The sequence below is a fragment of the Scardinius erythrophthalmus genome (assembly GCF_964197995.2).
Source record: "Scardinius erythrophthalmus genome assembly, chromosome: 19".
Lineage (NCBI taxonomy): Eukaryota > Metazoa > Chordata > Actinopteri > Cypriniformes > Leuciscidae > Scardinius > Scardinius erythrophthalmus.
This window is the reverse complement of record NC_138239.1, coordinates 34,652,221-34,667,167: the sequence shown is the minus strand read 5'-3', so window position 1 is coordinate 34,667,167 and position 14,947 is coordinate 34,652,221. Positions and strand designations below refer to the sequence as shown.

Genomic DNA, 14,947 nt, shown 5'->3' with positions numbered 1-14,947 from the left:
GGACATGCTAGCTGGCAACAAAGGATTCCATTCATTATGCTAAGCTAGGCTAGCGCCGACCCTGTCAAACTAAAACAATGCATGTACTGAGACAAAAATGCATTTGCCCACCTATCTAAATGTAGGAAAGACGGTGAATAAGCCCTATTTCAAAAAACGGTGGAGTGTTCCTTTAAGTTGACACGAGTGCATCTTTTCATTTAATCCGCTGGTCTGATTCACAAAACCAGTTTGGATGAATGGAATAGAGACTGCATCAAACTGCAGTGAGCAAGTGCTCTTCACTATGAGCATCTGTGGGATCTGGTGGATCATCTCAGGTCAGTGTGGAGTCCTTCAGTACCTTTGTCTTGTCATCTACGACCCTCAGGCCATCTGCAGACACCCAGAGCACGGCTCGCACAGCCTTCTTACCCGCCTGTGTGGACACACACAACACACACACAATGAGAGATGGAGGGAGAAGAGAGACTTTCAAAGAGAAGAGAGTTGATTTTCCCACAAGTTCCCCTTGTTGAGGCCCTTCAACCTCCTCGACTTTCACACAAATGTACTTTCATCTACCAACAACACCTGAAAATAGAGAAAAGTTAAAAACATTGAGTTTTGAGAAGGTTACAGCAGTGTTAGAAGAAGCAGGCATGTTGGCGTAAACCAGAAGGAAAGACCAGAAAGTAAGCATTCAAACACACACACATCCTGATTCGGGGGAGCTGTGTGTTCACACTTACCTAAATGCAGAAATTAGCTCTTTCTCACACACACAAACACACACATTTTCATTACACAAAAGGAAGCAAATGAGTTGTGTAACTCAGTTTGCCCCTTTGCACACACTCTTCTATTGCTCCAGGCGTGTTTTAGGAGCAAACTAATCTATCAGTGGGGAAAAAAGTGGACACACATTCACACATGTTTGAGCCACAAACATACTCTATGCAAGTACACAAACACAGAGCTGAATGCTTGAGCAAGGCACTGCAATCGTGCAATACTTCTTAGTTGCTGTGGAGGTAAAAGACCTCAGCACTATGACTGATTAATCCACACTCATCGCTGCTCTGGACCTCTCGGCTATTGGTTCAAATCAACGGTAGCCGCGTTCCCATTACAGATTTGAGCAAAACTGTTGCGATGTTTTCTAAATGTCGATAAAAAACGATTGAGAAATTATGGAATTTTTTTTCCTCTCGCGATAAGTCCTTCCCAAAAATTATGGCAACGGATGTTGGTAGGTTTATGTATATCCCAGCCACCGCACTGGCCATTATTTTAAATGGAAGGAGACGTAGGCGTGTATTCAAGTATTAATGGCAAGGAAAACCACGTATACACATATGAGGTGTTTCTGGGTGTTTCTCCCTCATGTCTGCTTCGAGGTCTTGATAAATTGTGGTGTTTCTTTGTTGTTTAGAATCCAGTATTCCAGTAATACTTTCATCTTTTATGAGTTTAATGAAGAACTCTGTCCAAACACACCGCTCCATCTACGTCAGATGAACTGTAAATGCGCAAAAACGGTTTACATTGCAATTTTGCGAAATATTCCTTTTCCGAATGGCCTGAAAAACCACTTAATGCGAGCTTTTTTGCGATATATGTGAGTTTATGTGAAATTGACGTGTTTCCATTGGGCGTATTTTCAATTTTCAATTTCCATTCAAAAATTACATTTAAAAAGTCGAGTTGATTTTATTTCTATCCCATTTGCTCTCTCCCCTTCTTGTACATGATTTTTTATGTTTTATATGACAATAAAATAAAAGAAACATGTCTGTGTTTTTTAGCTTAGCTATTTTTTATGCATTTTTATTTATTTTAATAATTACAAAATACTCTAATTGTTATGGCATTATTGTTATATTTTACATTGTTGTATCTTCTAATAAAACTCAGCACTATTTTACTCTATGTTAAAAGTTTTCATTCATATTACTGATTTAAAAAACTATCGGCCAAAAAAAAAAAAAATCGGCTATCTGAAAATATTTTCTGATTTTCGTTATCGGTATCCACAAAATCCACTATCGGTCAACCTCTACTCAAAGGATGGCAATGATTCTCTTCCATCGTGCCTGTCTAGATAAACTGAAAGAGAAAACTGACTGCAGAAAAATCTTAATCTAATGGCCGCCATAACACACTTTGCAGCATCTACTTGTGTTTCAATAACGACTGAAATTGCACATAATTCTGAAGCAACAACATATGAAATCAAGCTTGCGTTGATGTACTTGCATAGAGTATATTTGGTACTGTACATAAATGCACACAGCAGAACTTACTTTTGCAAAGAAGCCCTTGAAGAACTTTCTGTCCTGGAATGGAGGGTTGGTAAGGGGATGTTGGTGGGAGGAAAAGGCAGGAGAGGGTTACAAATGAACTGAGACACAATGTCCTGTGAGAGCGTGTCGGGGCGGACTCTGGTTTAGGGGCTTTCGATGGTTAAGAGTGACAAAGTTGTGAAGTATGGAGAGGATAAGAGGGGGAGATCACACCTCTAGCTCACCAATCAGGAGTCAGACTCACCACGTGTGAAGTTTAAGGTTGAAGTTATTGGTGCTGTTACAGGTCTAGTATTATTACTCCACTAAGTGAGTTTGATTATTTCAGTATTCTTGAAGGAATAGTTGACACGCAATGAAAAATGTGTCATTTACTCACTTCGGCTCGTTTTCATTCAGCGAAAGTGAATGTGGACCAATGCTGTTGAGCTACAAAAATGAGAAATCGTAAAAGTAGACCACATAAGGCTGCGACTAACAGTTTTTTCCTCAATCGATTAATCTCTAGATTTATTTTTTCCCAATTAATCTAACAATTAATGAATAATCTAACCTCTCTCAGTTTTAATATGAAGCGTTACTTCATGGCTAGTGATGACTGTCATCGGAAATGCACTTTTATTTATTTTCAAAATGATTAGTAACATTAATTTAGTTTAGTTTCTAAACTAAACAAACACAATTTTTTTGTTTAGTTTCATAGGTCTATATGTGCATAAACAGCTTACAACTTGCGCCAAAGAGCAATAAATCTGATCAAATGTAAAAAAGAAATTTCTCAAATGAGACCAATCAAAATAATTACGATTAGTTTAACTATGATCTTGCAGCCCTAAGAGTCACACTGATTACTTTTATGGTGCTTTTTTTATTGTTTTCTGGAGTTCAACAGCTTTTGTTTCCATTCAATTTCTTTGTGTGGAAAAGAGCAGCATGAACAAATTAGTAAATATCTCCTTTTGTGTTTCACATAAGAAAAAAAGAAACAGGTTTGAGTGAGAGTGAGTAAATCATGACAGATGTTTCCTTGTTTGGTGTGAACTAATCCTTAAACGAAATCATGTTATCATGTTAGTGATGGCAGCAGCTTTGAGCAGTAGTTCATTAGGATTGCTTCTGATGACCTCGAGGGTTTCCATCAGAAGAGCCACAGGGACAGAACTGATCTCGGCTCCGGTGTTCACTGATCCCATACACACATCCCTGATTTGAGAGGAAGAAAATCCCTCTTTGGCCACATACACACTAGAGGTATAATTGTTAACTAAAACCAATTTTAAAAAGTGAAATTAGGGATGAAACGGTTACAGGTTTCCTAAAACTCCTGGGGGTTTGCATTACCATTTAATATTTGAATTATCATTAAAACCGTATTTGATTCCCGTGATTTGAAAACCTTATGGTAAATTATGTCCAGCATTAAACAAAGTAAAGCAACAGCATGCAGCTTAGGTTTCATTTTGTGTGTAAACATGGCAGAAGGCAGTGAGTTTTACAACCTCTACAAACTTTTACAGTCTTTACAGTCGAGTGCTGTGTGATTATAAAAATGTATGAATGAATGAATCGAATGGGAACTGACTGTCTTCATCTTGTGTCTGTGTAGTGCCTAATAAAGTAGTGTTTATAAGTGCACAGGGACACAGCTCTATTTCTGCTGTTCAGTAAGCGCCACCTACTGTCAGAGAGGGGGCTTTTTTTATTCTGCCCCTGAAAATTGGGCTGGATTTGTATGCAAAGTTGTACATTTTAACCGACTGATGGAAAATAATCTGATGTGCATTATAATATCTAAACAATTCGTATAACAAGGTATCTATAATTATTTACAGAGCAGATAAAATACCTTTAATCCTTTATCATTTTGACTCATCGCTTTTCTTAAAAAAACTAAAATTATATTTGAACATGTCGTAGATAAACGTTATGTGGTAAGCATTTTGTTCACCTCAAATACGGCCGTTGTTGTTGTCAATATGATCATTTTAATTTTTATGCAAACTTTAATTTTATTCATTTTTTGTTGGTTTTCAATATAAAATTTGGCGAAATTATTTCAGCTTTTGAACATTTCCAGCACATCTTAACAATACCTTGATAATACTGATAACCGTGATCATTTTGGTCACTATAATCGTGATATACTGTAAAACCTTCATACGGTTTAATCTCTACTTAAATAAAATAAATGCTAACTGAATGAAAATAAAATCTGAAAAAGAGCTATTTGTCATTATGTATTAACAAAATTAACTAATTATAGACTTTTATTATAAAAAAAAAAAAAAACTAGTAACTGGTAAATAACAAAATTAAACTTAAACTGATTTTTTTTATTTTATAATGATACCCTGATACACATGCAGTTGAATTCCTGTTCTCTACAGAGTTTGGTTATTTATAGATATGACAACTACATCTACAACTGTGTTCACAAACTGCTCGCATCATGTTTCTTGTTTTCAGATGTGCGACTCATACGTTGCAGTGTTTATCATTAGTGGAGAAGAAGGACCGACTGCTGTATTATGAATATGCATGTGGACTGTTAACCGCATCAGTGCATCCGGCATTCCCTAAACTTTGCCGTGTGTATGTGGCCTTTGTGAAACAAGAAGACTCACTTTCTCATCTACACTGACCTCATGTCCCTTAACTGAGGTTTGGATTTCAGTTCAAGTAATCGTGACCACCATAACCATTATATACTGACCCCACATCTTCAGTTAAGGGCACAGAGAGTTTCACAGAAAGAGGTGGAGGTTACATGTTACGGAAAGTTAAAGTTATGGTTATGCTGAAGAGCATGTCACACGTTCATACACAGCCATAGAAGGAAAGCAATGCTCATTGGGTTAGTAAAGAGGTTTAAGGGGTGAGAGAGATGCTCTTAATGGCTCATGAGAACAAACCTGCTTAGAAAAAGAGAACATCATAATGCATTCACATCAGAACATATGCAAACAGATGGAGGAGGAGGGCTGGAGTTTCATGGATAATAACGTCCGCACTGACGCTAGAGATATTGAGCAGAGAACATGCAGACCGTAGACAGACATGAATACAAGATTTGGACATAAATAGAAAAAGGGAAACACTAAAAGGAAAGAAAAATTTAAATGTCCCCCTTTGCTGAAATCTGCAATCCTCTCCATGCATTTCCACTGTTTTGAGGACAGTTGTCATAACAGTTACTACATAACCAGCCCACGAACATTGTGGTTCAACATTATTGGTTAGTTCTGAGAATACACTGTCCGGCCAAAAAAAAAGTTGCTGTTTGGAGTCAAATAGTCAAATACTTGAGAGTTTATGACTGGATCATTATTGCAGTTATTATTATGTTTCTAGCATGTTTTATGTTTGGTAACAGTTCTTTTAACCCTAATTGATGAGTGTATAGCTTTTCATTTCTTAAACAACCATGTAGGAAACACATCACGGCCATAATCCAGGATGACAATGTCAAGATTCATGAGGATTCATGACTGTGAAAGAATGGTTGTAATGAGCATGAGCATTTTCACACATGAAACTCACAAATGAGTCCAGACCTTAAATTCAATGAAAGTCTTTGGGATGTGCTGGAGGAGACTTTACAGAGTCTTGACTCTTGCATTGTCAATACTAGAAAATTGATGCACATCTTGATGGAAATGACATCACAACATTTATTTCCATCAAGGTCTGCAGAAAACAGGAGGTAACAAGGTTGTTTACAACAGAAGAGAAAACGAGCGCCAACATGAATGGCTTAATCATTGAACAGAAAGGGTGCGTCTGATGGCATAACGCTAATGTCCTTCCCCTGAATTCCAATTTCCAGAGGTCAAAGATCATCAGCAAACACAAACAGAGCGGCTAGAATCAGTGCGGAAGTGTGTGCTTGCTCTCATTCTTCTGAAACCTGAAGGTTAAACTCGGGATAAGAGTTCTGTTACAAAGCCGAGCAAGACAGGGCCTCACGAAAAGGGTTGGCTTCTAACACAAAAGATCAAATCGAAGGACTTATCGCTTCATGGATACGTCATCCTAATATGCATTGTGATTAACACAGTGAGAAAATTGAGTTGAGAGAAATGTTATAAAAAGAGCGCTTATATTCATTCACTTATGAGATTTTAGTTAGTATGCTGCCTAATAAGGCAATAAATAAGGAAATAGACTCATATATATATATATGCCAATACCAACCTAGAAAATGTTAAATATTTTTCCAATTAAAATTAGACAAGCTCCAAGCATTTGCACTTTTAAAAAGCAAGTGAAAACATAACTTAAGCGTGAGAGCAGGAAGTCTCTTAAGTAATTACATACAATTATTTTAATATAGTCTATAAAATTCATATAATTTTATTAATATAGTCACCAAATGCAGACATTAGGGACATTATAGGGATTAGATCTTCACATGCCAGACACAAGCCTTCTTATATGTGAAGCACGTTTATCATTATGAATGAGAGCGCCATCTGGAGGATGTTGGGTGCAGCTAACACAGTAATGATAAACAATAAACACAAGTGGATGACATTAATAAAGATGAGCTTCTGCAGTGAGACATGGACTTCCTGGACACGGGTGGCAGGCTTCCAGTGAGAGGAAATCACATTACGGGTTAGAAAACAGTCCTCACACACACACACACATACACACAGACACACACACACACACACACACACACACACACACACACACACACACACACACACACACACACACACACACACACAGAGATCCTGCCACTTCTCCTTTTAAAGCCACTTGATTTTGTGCTCCGGGTTACAGTGATGGTAACTTAATTAGTGTTGATTAGTTGTGGAGATAATAAGGTTTGGACTGTCTAGCTGCCTCTTTAAATCTTGTGTTATGTTAACAGGCATAACACTCAGACTAGGGCTGCAAGATTATTTGAAATGAAACCGAAATGGCAATACGGTGCCCCCAAAGGCTGTGATTAAATCATATAAATATATGTGTTGTTTCATAGTGAAGCGCTGCACTGTGTTCATTTGCACGCGAGCAGTTCATGACCCGATGCTGTTTTCAGCGTCTCGGTTCCACACTAACTCAAATTCTGCATCTGCTCTGAGTCTGAGTCACTTCAACAAGCATTTAAGAAAAAAACATGCACTAAACATCATCACATACTTGTAATGAAAAGTGCTTATTCAAAAAAAAAAAAAAAAAAAAAAGCTTTCAGAGCTCCCTGCGGTTTTTCGCCAAAATAAAAGCTCAATGATTTAAAGTTTGAAACTGCAAAATTAAAGCTCTTGGGTCCTAAAGCTTGTGTCTGATCATAATCCTTCTCAGTGATATTCCTCTGAACTGTTCTCTTTTGTAATGTCTCTCAGCCATCTCTCTTCAAATCATCCTCTTGTTCACTCTCTCATGAGTGGACACGCCCCTCACTGCTGATTGGCTCACTCTCCCTCCTCCCTCACCATGAGTGGACACACCCTCTACTGCTGATTGGCTCACTCTCCCTCCTCCCCCATCATGAGTAGACACACCCCCTACTGCTGATTGGCTCACTCTCTCTCCTCCCCCATCATGAGTGGACACACCCCTACTGCTGATTGGCTCACTCTCCCTCCTCCCTCACCATGAGTGGACACGCCCTCTACTGCTAACTGGCTCACTCTCCCCCATCATGAGTGGACACACCCCTACTGCTGATTGGCTCACTCTCCCTCCTCCCTCACCATGAGTGGACACACCCTCTACTGCTGATTGGCTCACTCTCTCTCCTCCCCATCATGAGTGGACACGCCTCCTACTGCTGATTGGCTCACTCTCCCTCCTCCCCCATCATGAGTAGACACACCCCCTACTGCTGATTGGCTCACTCTCCCTCCTCCCCCATCATGAGTAGACACGCCCCCTACTGCTGATTGGCTCACTCTCCCTCCTCCCCCATCATGAGTGGACACGCCCTCTACTGCTAACTGGCTCACTCTTTCCTCCCCCATTATGAGTGGACACACCCCTACTGCTGATTGGCTCACTCTCTCACCTCCCTCACCATGAGTGGACACACCCTCTACTGCTGATTGGCTCACTCTCTCTCCTCCCCATTATGAGTGGACACGCCTCCTACTGCTGATTGGCCACAAGTGTGTTGTGGTGCTCACTCCGATCCACTTTCAACAGCGTTTTTCAGAAATCGCTTACTGAACCTTTCATTTTGCAATTTTAGTCAGAATATGGGGATTTTAAAAACATGAGTAGAGTAAATGACACAATTTTCATTCCTAGTTGAACTCTTCCTTTTATTTCTCTCTGTGAAAGCAGCCGTATGAGAGACTACGGCAGAATTCCCAGACGAGTGGGAGTTTATTCACAGAGCATGCAGACATCTGTGAACTCTGAACCTTCGTTTCTATTGAACGCATTGAAACAAGCAAGATCTTTTCTTTGACAGACTTCGTGAAATTCAATGTAAGAAAAAAAAGGAGTGTGAGAAAGAGACTAGTTCTATAGCCACTTCCTATATTAAACCTCACAGAAAAGGACGGCCCTCGACAAGCAGCCCTCATCCTCCGACCTGAAGCACTTAATGTGAAATGTGATTAAACAGAAGGTCAGACTGAGAAGATACGCAATTACTCAGAGCAAGCTGTCAGGTGGAAAGTGACAAACATCACGACTATTTTCCCCTGAGCTTAACCTGGGCGGAGGCGTCTGAGGCTTGTCAATAGACACACAGTGGATTTCCTTTTCCCTGAGGAATGGAATGTCTTCCGCTGGACGCTGCTGAGACCGGAAACTCACGCCTGTCCTTCTCCTGGTGGATTGTGTGCTTACGTGCTGCGGTTTGGGGAAATCATAAGATACCTGTTCTGCTGACTCGGTGCTGGAGCTGGTGCCCAATGTAGAACCATTCAGGATAATGTGTTTACAAAACAAGTCACGAAACCACATCACTCCCATTCAAATCAACAATGCTGTACACTGGCAGCAGTTTCCGGTTTTTGTTGTGCTGGCAAGTTACTTCAGCCCTACTTACCTTTTTTTAAGTCAGTCGGAAATTAAATTATTTTATTTTGCAAATGTGATGCTCATGATGACACTAATGCTACACTGAACTGTTTTGAATGTTAAGTATGTTATCAAAACTGGAAAAACTCGTAAACAAAGACTATTGTGGCAGGTTTGTGGGCAGGTTATGAGGTAACGCAACACCCTCGCTCAGCAGTCAAGCCAGTGGAAATGCAGATGATTCTGACGGTTTGGAAAAGCGATACGGGGATTTACAGCGATTACTTTACTGCACGATTATTGGATAAAAACTTTAAAAAAAGATAAAAAAAAGTTTGGGGTCAGTTAGATGTTTTAATGTTTTTGTTTTAAAGTATCTTCTGCTCACCAAGGCTGCATTTAATTAAGAGAAAACACAGTAAAAACAGTAATTGTGAAATATTTGTACAATTTAAAATAATGGTCAAACAAAAAATATACTTTAAAATGTAAATTTATTCCTGTGTTACTCATTACTCCAGTCTTCAGTGTCACATGATCCTTCAAAAATCATTCTAATATGCTGATTTGCTGCTCAACAAACATTTCTGGTTATTATCAATGTTGAAAACTTCATGATTTTTTGTGAAAAAGGTTATCTTTTTTTAAGGATTGTTTTAAGAATTTTCAAAAGAATATTTTCGCAAGGACGTAAAAGTCTGCTGTCTCTTATCTATTTAATTCATCCTTACTGAATCAAAGTAATACTTTTTTTAATGATTTAAAAACTTAAAAACTAAGCAATTGTTTCACACTAGTCTTATGTTAACATGAATGATATTTAATTCTTGCAGAAATACTTGTCTTAAATAATATTTATTTTAAAGTCCCCCTGTATACTGTGGTCAATAATTGTATCCCTTAAAACTCATCTTTGATCACCAAAAATTACATATTTAAACATTGTTTCCTTTAAAAAAGGGTTGAATCTACACCCTACACTCTTGCCTCATTTAGTATGCGCGGTTCTATGAATATGCAAATGAGCCCCGCCTCCACTCACTCACACAGCTCAGAGGATCCACTGGTTGACGATCACACGTTGATCTGATTGGTTACAAGGTAGTTTGTGACGTCAGAAACACCAGCGATTTCAAAGCGTGTTTTTGAGACTGTCTTTGTTTCACTGCAGTTTTACTCAGCAATGGTGTCGACTTACAAATGGTTAATCTTAAAGCATATTAAAAACACCACATAGACATATAAACTACATTAAAAGCAGGATTTTTAAACACAGGAGGACTTTAACATATATTATCTGTTCGTATCTACAGTACAGTACTTCCATTAAAGTGCCTATTGTAAATGTAGCTTTTGTTAAAGGCAGGGTAGGTAGGATTTTTCTAAAAAAAAAAAAACATTCCAAATTTGTTTAAACTGTCTTTATATACCAATACATAATTAAAATGTAAGTACTCTGAAAAAGAGAGTATAAAAATCGAGTGTCTGTAGACCTCTCACGACTGTTGTAAACACAGCTAATTATTTCCATTCACTGCCCTCCCTTCTGGGCTCCTTCCAAAGCCACGCCCCCAAAACACATGGGCGCGCGACGCCAAACGCTCAGGCTCAGCTGGAAGACGCATTTATTTACCTGAGACGAGTGGAGAGGAAGGAGCGCAGTGCATGCAGTGACATCATGTCAGAATCACATGTAATAAAACACCTAACTTTATCACTATAAATATAAACATAAGATTTCTTTTAGTACTCACTATCAAGCTAGGATATCGATACTGGTAAAGTTTAAAATATACTTTCTTTGATTCGGTAACAAGCTATATTTATAGGTAACGAGCTATATTTATAAGGCAAAGCTAAAAACAGGTTGCATTGATACATGTTTTTCCATTACCATCAGTTACACTGTGATGAAGGTGAATTTCGTGTAAGATTCATAACATATACGGTGTTTTGCATGTAAGAGTTTCCATGATGAAAACATTGTTGACTCTAATGAGTACCGCATCGTCGGTTCGAGGACAGGTCCGGGGTCGAGGGCGAAGCAGAGGAGGTCGTTCAAGAGTGCGGGCAACCAGGGTCCGAGGAAGTAGTTTTTGCCTTGTTTGCCTTCGCTGACTGCATATGCAGGTGCTTTGAATTTTGAATGCTCTTTCTCTGCCATAATTTTACTCTTCGTAGGTTTTGCGCCTCTCTTGCACTCCTCAAATCAAACGGGTGTGCGCGCATATGGGCAGATCTAGCAACAGGGGTGGTAGCCATGGTTGCGAGAGTGAGTGACAGTCGCCCAAACCAATCAATTGTTTCGTCCCGGATGGAAATAATGAGCTGTGTTTATTGCAGATTAAAAGGTCTACAGTCACTCGATTTTTATACTCTCTTTTTCAGAGCACTTACATTTTAATTATGTATTAGTATATAAAGACAGTTTAAACAAATTAGAAAAAAAGTTTTTTATAAAAATCCTACCTACCCTACCTTTCAGTGACGAGTTAATCGACATTATGACACAAATGCAGACATTTGAGCTCAACTTGTTTTAAACCTGGAACATTTTTAAACTGTTAACATGAGCGTGACCGACGGAAGGGGGAGAGAGCAGCAGAAGAAGACAGACACACTTTAAATAGATCACTTGGTGTCGACTGCAGGGATAAGAGATGTGATGTGATTGGAGGAGAACAGACATGGACTGAGGAGACTGTTAAGGTGATGAACAGGAGATGAAGGAAGTCTTGTGTTTCTGACTGAAGATCTGTGTGTGTTCGTACACCTACCGTCTTCAATCTCTTGACGGCTTCTTCACAGATGTGCATTCCACGAGACTCATCGACCTCCACGTGCCCCAGATACTATAGACACACAGAGAAACAGTAGTTTAGCTTTGAAAACGTGTAACTCAGTCTTTCCTGTTCCAACCAAGTCCTGAAAAGTGAAGCGAAAGTGTCTCGATCACCCCCCGGTGGCTGGTCCCAGTACAGTCATAAACCCCGCCCTCCCCATGAAGTCTAATGGGACGCGATGGAAACTAAACAATTAAATTACACTTCAAAAATTTTTTTCCAAAGATGTTTTCTGTCATTTTAAGTAGTTTTATCATGCTGATTTAAGTTTAAGTGTTCGTTGTTTGAGTTATTTGATGCTATAAAAACGGGAATGTGACGTCATGATTGACAGCTGTGATTGACAGCTTCTCTAAACGAAGTAGTCACCGAGGCACCAAATGACTTTTTTTTTTGGATTTTAGGGAGGAGATTGGAGCTTTAACTTTAATTTCAACATGTCCATGAACTGTTTATTTCTGTTGTAGTGACCGTTTCTACGGGAGTGAGGGCGGGACCTTGATATCGCGACTCGTCCGACATGTTCACAACTGCGCAGAAGCAGGTCTCAAATCTGCACAAGATGTCAGCGCCATATTAGGACTTTGGCGGTCACATAGACCCATCTAATCCTGTTTGAACTACGTGAGCGGTGTCAAACTGACACTCAATGTGCGGAAACACTGGCCCACGACAGACCCCTCTCGTAGAAGACATCCCTGCGTCTCGCCCACAAGCGTGACCGGGGCGTCTGAGGTCAGGCTGAGGCGGACAGCCATTGTGCAGAGAGGAAGTCCTTCCCCTTCCCTAGTCAAACACACAGGAGCTGCTTGCCTATTGTCAGTGTGTGACATCAGAAGACGCACAGCTAGAGGTGTGCACATGTTTATGAACCCTGTTAAAGCTTGACATACGAAAAAAATACTCAATAATGGAAGAATTTATTGAACATTTAGCCAAAAATTGCATATCTTTCGCTTTTTTTTTTTTAGTATCATATTTGATACATCAGGCTTTTATTGCTCATGTAGTCTGAAACATGAATATGGAGAATATGCTGCTTAAACTCGAGGAGGAAAAAAAAGGGATGTGTGAGTATTCGACTAGTCGATTAAACGAGACTGCTGCTGCTAGTCGACTTGGAAATACTAGTCGTTTACAATTTTTTTGTTGCACATTTTAATGTTTTGCTTTATAATTTTACAAATGCTATTGTTTAAATTAGTCATGTTAATGTTACATTTCAGAATTAATATATTATTTTAAAAAGTGTACATCTGGAGCAGAAAACAAATGTACCTCAGACAATATGATATGAAATTTGATGTCAGATTGAAGGAGAAATATTATGAATGAAACTTACTTGAACTGTTGTTATATCAGCATCTTAACAAAGAGAATACGTTTAAATGTAGTTGTCAGTACAAGACAATATATATATTTTTTTTTTTGTGATTTTGCCATCGTCAAGTGTACGGATCCCTTTCGTACAGGAGAAGGGCATTCAAACCCGGACATGCAAGTGTGGTTGCCAAAGTGGTTGAGGAAATCTGCTTATAATAGGCTTGATTTGAATAAATATGTCTATAATGGTCAACGCTGCTTAAGTGAACGCTCAAGTTTAATATACAATGATCGTTATGTGAGGAATGTATCTATTTTCCGTCCTTCAGATGAGACGTTACACCGAGGTCCTGACTCTCTGTGGTCACACAAAACTCCCAGGATGTCTTTCGAAAAAGAGTAGGGCTATAATCTCGGCATCCTGGCCGAATTTGCCCAGTGGCCTCTGTCCATCATGGCCTCCTAATCATCCCCATATACTGATTGGCTTCATCACTGTCTCCTCTCCACCAGTAAGCTGGTGTGTGGTGGGCGTTCTGGGACAATATGGCTGCCGTCGCATCATCCAGGTGATGCTGCACATCGATTGTGGTTGAGGAGTTTCTCCCTTCTATGTAAAGCACTTTGAGTGCAGAGAAATACGGTATATAAAATGTAATGAATTATTATTATTATTTTTAGTGGCATTCAGACAGTAAAAGATTTGACTGTTCATGGATTAAGTAGTCCATCTCAAATAGGACACATATAAGCCCCTTTTACACAGTGCGTTGATCCCGGGAAATTGCTAGAGTCCATTCAAATGTGAAACTGTGTATTTGGACAATCTAGGGTTTGAAACATGGAACATCAACGATAAAAAATTGCTGGCGATACTATTGGCAGCCAGTAAGAAATCTGTCACGAGGAAATGGTTAAAAGTAGATCCACCCACCATTGATGAATGGATTGAAATTGTCTAAGAGACTTATGTTATGGAAAAGATATCCTTTTCCCTCAAAGTTGATTTTTTTTTTTTATAAGATTTGGACCAAATGGACTGAGTATGCAAAACCAATCAGATCTGATTTCATTTGACTTTCCTTGTGCTTTGTGTAGACCTGCCCTCTTTTTAAGTGATGTTTTAATTACCTGAAGTGGTGCGCATCCCGGCATTCCCGGTTGCAATATTTCCGCTAAAAACGTTAATGAAATTAGTTGTTGCGCACATCCCTACTTATAACATGACTCTGAACCAGTTATTGAGGACGAATGAGAAAACCAGCTGTCTATAACCACGAGAACAGCCGTTTTCCATTGCCTGTAAAGAACAGAGCAGTAATTTAGCTGGGAAATGGGCACAGTTATTCATAGAGCTCGTGTTCTCGGGCAGTCAGAAGCGTGTCCTCAACACAACTGAACCTTTCTGTGAACGGGTCATCATCAGACGCTTTCAAACATGTGTGTTAATAAGTCAGGTATCAGAAACTTGCTCCAGTCCACGCAGAGTCCGTGCGACAAAAACATTTAAAAGAT

The 14,947-nt window shown here is 39.2% G+C and overlaps 1 protein-coding gene across 5 annotated transcripts in view; it reads right to left on the bottom strand.

Moving 5' to 3' along the window:
* The window catches only part of numb (NUMB endocytic adaptor protein), a 75,249-nt gene that overhangs the window by 17,534 nt on the left and 42,768 nt on the right, over positions 1–14,947 (bottom strand). For 4 of the 5 annotated variants that reach the window (XM_081347238.1, XM_081347237.1, XM_081347241.1 and 1 more), the window contains 3 exons: positions 12,044–12,118; positions 2,286–2,318; positions 344–418 (listed from right to left, as the gene is read on the bottom strand). In XM_081347238.1, the coding sequence (XP_081203364.1) occupies positions 344–418; positions 2,286–2,318; positions 12,044–12,118 (183 nt within the window). The remainder of the gene's footprint in view (positions 1–343; positions 419–2,285; positions 2,319–12,043; positions 12,119–14,947) is intronic. The other variant, XM_081347240.1, reaches the window with a different exon arrangement.